At 43.3% G+C, this 5,063-nt stretch overlaps 1 protein-coding gene across 1 annotated transcript; it reads right to left on the reverse strand.

Annotated features, from left to right (window-relative positions):
• Nucleotides 1–875: 875 nt before the first annotated feature.
• Nucleotides 876–4,827, reverse strand: tmem81 (transmembrane protein 81). The gene is made up of 5 exons (XM_090185774.1): nt 4,534–4,827; nt 2,280–2,459; nt 2,041–2,127; nt 1,545–1,728; nt 876–1,075 (listed from the first exon to the last, which is right to left on the reverse strand). Exons 1-5 carry the CDS (start codon nt 4,825–4,827, stop codon nt 921–923), a joined length of 900 nt encoding a protein of 299 aa, XP_090041900.1. The 3' UTR covers nt 876–920.
• Between the last annotated feature and the right edge of the window lie 236 nt (nt 4,828–5,063).

The raw sequence follows: 5,063 nt of genomic DNA on the forward strand, positions 1-5,063 counted from the left end.
AAAAAATCGGATTTATTGAATTCTCTATGTGGTCTAAAATTAAAGGGCACTTCATTTAAATATAACAGGCTTTTAAAATTCAATACCGGTGCACAATTTCTACTTAAAGTATTAAAGGGACGCAAAAGGCACTATTTTTTGGGGGTGAAATGACACAGACGTTGGGATAAGGAAGTACTTCAAATGAACAGAGGGCAGCACACTAAATTCGACTCCCAATTACCACTTTTACTGACAACATACTGACATGACACAGACCTTCGTCAGGTCGAAATTATGATTCCTTAGATCGAGTCTAACCTTTAAAAATACATTTCTATAAAGAAGATAATGCTTTTTTGGGGGAAATAATTGGAAGGTACTTGTACCATTTTACAGTTATTGTGAGATGATGCAGGAAAAAATCATCCCTCGTCCTTTCCCAGAAAACAACTAGTTGTCCTTTTTTAACACACCATTACATTTCAAGGAAGCAATAACTCCCTTCTCGGGCTGAGAAAACAGACATCTCCTTTCATGAAATATGTCTGTACCTGAAAGCTTGATAGTCTGTCTTCAGATTCCAGTGGAGGCTGCTGAGGGGAGGACGGCTTGTAATAAAGTCTGGAATGGAGTGAATGGAATGGAATGAAACACATCACACGTTTGACCTCATTCCATTTACTCCAATCCACACATTTTATTCCATTCCAGACATTATTATGAATCGTCATCCCCTCAGCAGCCTCCACTAATTCTCATGTAAACATGAGCTCTCAACATTACAAACTGTTGTCAAACAGGCTAAAGTTTCATGTTGAGTGGCTTTTATATTGAGTAAATGTTCACGACTAAATGTTTTTCTCTACAAACACACACAAACGACACCATTCATAGTCCAACGAATTGTTTGTGCACGGTAGTAGTAGCCCACAGGCCATTTATTTGTGTCTATCAGCGGCAGTACAAATGGGGTCAACAGTGACACCGTGTGGTGGCGTGATGGTATTAATGGAGAAAGGGGTTCTGTTAGGGAGAGGCGGACCATCGGGGCGGCCCAGGCAGACACGAGCCAGGGCGTATTCCCCGTACATACCTGTATTAATAAGGAGACAAATGGGACACTATAGTGTTAGCTTCGGCTTTAATAAAATAAGATATTTCTTTAAAGATTAAATAAACGGACATGGTTACAGATAACGTTCCCAAAATTCCCAGGTTTTTCCAGAAATCGCAGTTGGGAAACTTCCAGAATCAGGAGGGAATAAACAGGAAATCCAGAATCCTCCGACCAGGATTTCTGGAAAACCTGGGAATTTTGGGAAAGTTATCGTAACTTTATAAGCTTACAGAGCATTATGGGTACAGTAGTACATCATGCTACAATAAAATGATAGGCTCCCGAGTGGTGCAGTGATCTAAGGCACTGCATCTCAGTGCTAGAGGTGTCACTACAGACACCCTGGTTCTTTGGCCCAGCGTTGTCTGGGTTTGGCCGGTGTAGGCTGTCATTGTAAATAAGAATTTAATCTTGACTTGCCTCGTTAAATAAAATGAAAAAATACCAAAGAAGAAGATGGCCACCGCGACCCAGAGGCTTTTCAACACGATATCCTTAATGACTGTGCTGCCGTACAGGTCCTCATCATCTTTCACCACGATGATGTTACCATGGGAATCCTCATCCCCATCGTCCCACCGAGCCAGAGCAGAGGGGAAGTCCAGTCTGAGAGCCTCAGGAGGGAGCACCTGGATGGAAAGAAGAGAAGGAAAATATTATACATAAGCACATTTATTTTGTCTCTAGGCAGTCTCCAAGCTGGATTTTAACGGTTCAATGAAAGCTGAGGGGAGGACGCCTCATAACAATATGAGGGATCACATTTTTTAATATCAACTTTTGTTTTCAATTTAGCTAAGGCTCTTATCCAGAGTGACTTATAATCAATGCATTCAACTAAGGTTATGTAGGTCAAAATACTCACAGGTAAAGTAATTATTTATTTATTTCAAACAGTATTTTTTTGATTCCAGGTCTGGATAGAATACAATGCCTCCCACCTTGAGCCCCAGGTAGAGTCTCTTGACCCTGCGGTAATCAGTGTCCTGTACATCACAACGGTATGTCCCAGCATCCTCCTCCCTCACCTAGGTTGAAGATATACATGTTAGGACAATGTTCTAGTCACGTGAGTAAGCTTTCGTCCGTTTAGAATTCTTCTGCATTCATGCAAAGAGTTCTGGGAATTTTTAGAACCCTCTTGACTTAACCTTGGTTATCGTCAACCTAGCTCACTCACCGGGTCCAAGACCAGCCGGTCCAGCCTGGGGGCGTCCCAGCGTCCCAGCAGAGAGTCGTCGGTGGTCACCACCCCCCGGGCGTGGCGCCACGATACCCGGAAGGAGAAGCGACCCATGGCCTCCATCACCTCACCAAGACAGTCCAGCTCCAACCGCTGACCAGCTTGCACAGTGACAGTCTGGAGAAGAGGAGTACAAGAGGAGGAAGGGGGAGAGGGAGGAGGAGGAATAGAAAGAGGAGGAGGAGGGGGGAATGTGCTTCAAGGGGACAACCACAGGAGATACTGATGCCGGAAACCCTCCAATTGCCACCTCTCTGCACATCAGAAATTCCTGTCAGACCTGGGATTCCTACCTCTACTACATGGACAAGACTTGGTAAGGGATGTTGTCAGTCACAAAAGAGGTAAATAAAGCATCAAAAATAAATAACGTGACAATTGACCAGGATAACAGACCAGGATAATAGACCAGGATAATAGACCAGGACATTAGACCAGGATAACAGACCAGGATAATAGACCAGGATAATAGACCAGGACGTTAGACCAGGATAATAGACCAGGATAATAGACCAGGACATTAGACCAGGATAACAGACCAGGATAATAGACCAGGATAATAGACCAGGACAATAGACCAGGATAATAGACCAGGACATTAGACCAGGATAATAGACCAGGATAATAGACCAGGATAATAGACCAGGACATTAGACTAGGATAATAGACCAGGACATTCGACCAGGATAACAGACCAGGATAATAGACCAGGATAATAGACCAGGACATTAGACCAGGATAATAGACCAGGATAATAGACCAGGATAACAGACCAGGATAATAGACCAGGACATTAGACCAGGATAATAGACCAGGATAATAGACCAGGACATTAGACCAGGATAATAGACCAGGATAATAGACCAGGATAATAGACCAGGACATTAGACCAGGATAATAGACCAGGATAATAGACCAGGACATTAGACCAGGACATTAGACCAGGATAATAGACCAGGATAATAGACCAGGATAATAGACCAGGATAATAGACCAGGCCAATAGACCAGGATAACAGACCAGGATAACAGATCAGGATAATAGACCAGGATAATAGACCAGGATAATAGACCAGGATAATAGACCAGGACAATAGAACAGCACAATAGACCAGGACAATAGACCAGGATAATAGACCAGGATAATAGACCAGGATAATAGACCAGGACATTAGACCAGGATAATAGACCAGGACAATAGACCAGGACAATAGACCAGGACAATAGACCAGGACAATAGACCAGGATAATAGACCAGGACAATAGACCAGGATAATAGACCAGGACATTAGACCAGGATAATAGACCAGGATAATAGACCAGGATAATAGACCAGGACAATAGACCAGGCCATTAGACCAGGATAATAGACCAGGATAATAGACCAGGATAATAGACCAGGACAATAGACCAGGACAATAGACCAGGACAATAGACCAGGACAATAGACCAGGATAATAGACCAGGACATTAGACCAGGATAATAGACCAGGATAATAGACCAGGATAATAGACCAGGACATTAGACCAGGATAATAGACCAGGATAATAGACCAGGACATTAGACCAGGATAACAGACCAGGATAATAGACCAGGATAATAGACCAGGACAATAGACCAGGATAATAGACCAGGACATTAGACCAGGATAATAGACCAGGATAATAGACCAGGATAATAGACCAGGACATTAGACTAGGATAATAGACCAGGACATTCGACCAGGATAACAGACCAGGATAATAGACCAGGATAATAGACCAGGACATTAGACCAGGACAATAGACCAGGATAATAGACCAGGACAATAGACCAGGATAATAGACCAGGACATTAGACCAGGATAATAGACCAGGATAATAGACCAGGATAATAGACCAGGACAATAGACCAGGACATTAGACCAGGATAATAGACCAGGATAATAGACCAGGATAATAGACCAGGACAATAGACCAGGACAATAGACCAGGACAATAGACCAGGATAATAGACCAGGACAATAGACCAGGATAATAGACCAGGACATTAGACCAGGATAATAGACCAGGATAATAGACCAGGATAATAGACCAGGACAATAGACCAGGACAATAGACCAGTGCAATATACCAGGATAACACAATAACCTCAGCGACTTATTTCCATTGTGGTCCAAAGATATTATTATTAATTGTATGTATTTATTCACCTGCAGACCACACTGCCAGGAGTCCACACAGCGGACCTTTCGGACATGGCAGTCCTTCTCCTCCCCGACCTGGCCCTCTCTCAGTGGGCACAGCTCCTGGGTGCGTAGGCCCAGACCACAGGTGGTGCTGCAGGGAGAGCTGTGTATGATGACCTCTGCTGGGACGGCATTCAAGTCCTCCAGGTCAGCAAGGGACAGGGGGTTAGGGGTAGGACTGGACAGGCAGCAGAGGAGGAGGAAGGACCAGGAGACGAGGGAGATTGACATGGACAGACACAGACCCCAACTCCCCATCTTTGTGTCTCTGTGTCTGTATCTGTCTCTATAAATTACTGCAGTGTGTGGAGTGAATAAGGGAAGATGCTGTTATTTTAAAGTTATCTATTTCAATTAATGATTCATCCAAAATTCTAGAATTGAACGGGTTATAATCCATTACATTATTGTGACATCACAACATCATGGAAGTTCTGGAACTTTGAATGGAAAGAAAATCAAAAGCATCATAGTGAGAGTAGTTTCAGGGTGTT

Source organism: Oncorhynchus mykiss, chromosome 9 (assembly GCF_057628025.1).
Source record: "Oncorhynchus mykiss isolate SJ-2025 chromosome 9, ASM5762802v1, whole genome shotgun sequence".
NCBI classification, from domain to species: Eukaryota; Metazoa; Chordata; class Actinopteri; order Salmoniformes; family Salmonidae; genus Oncorhynchus; species Oncorhynchus mykiss.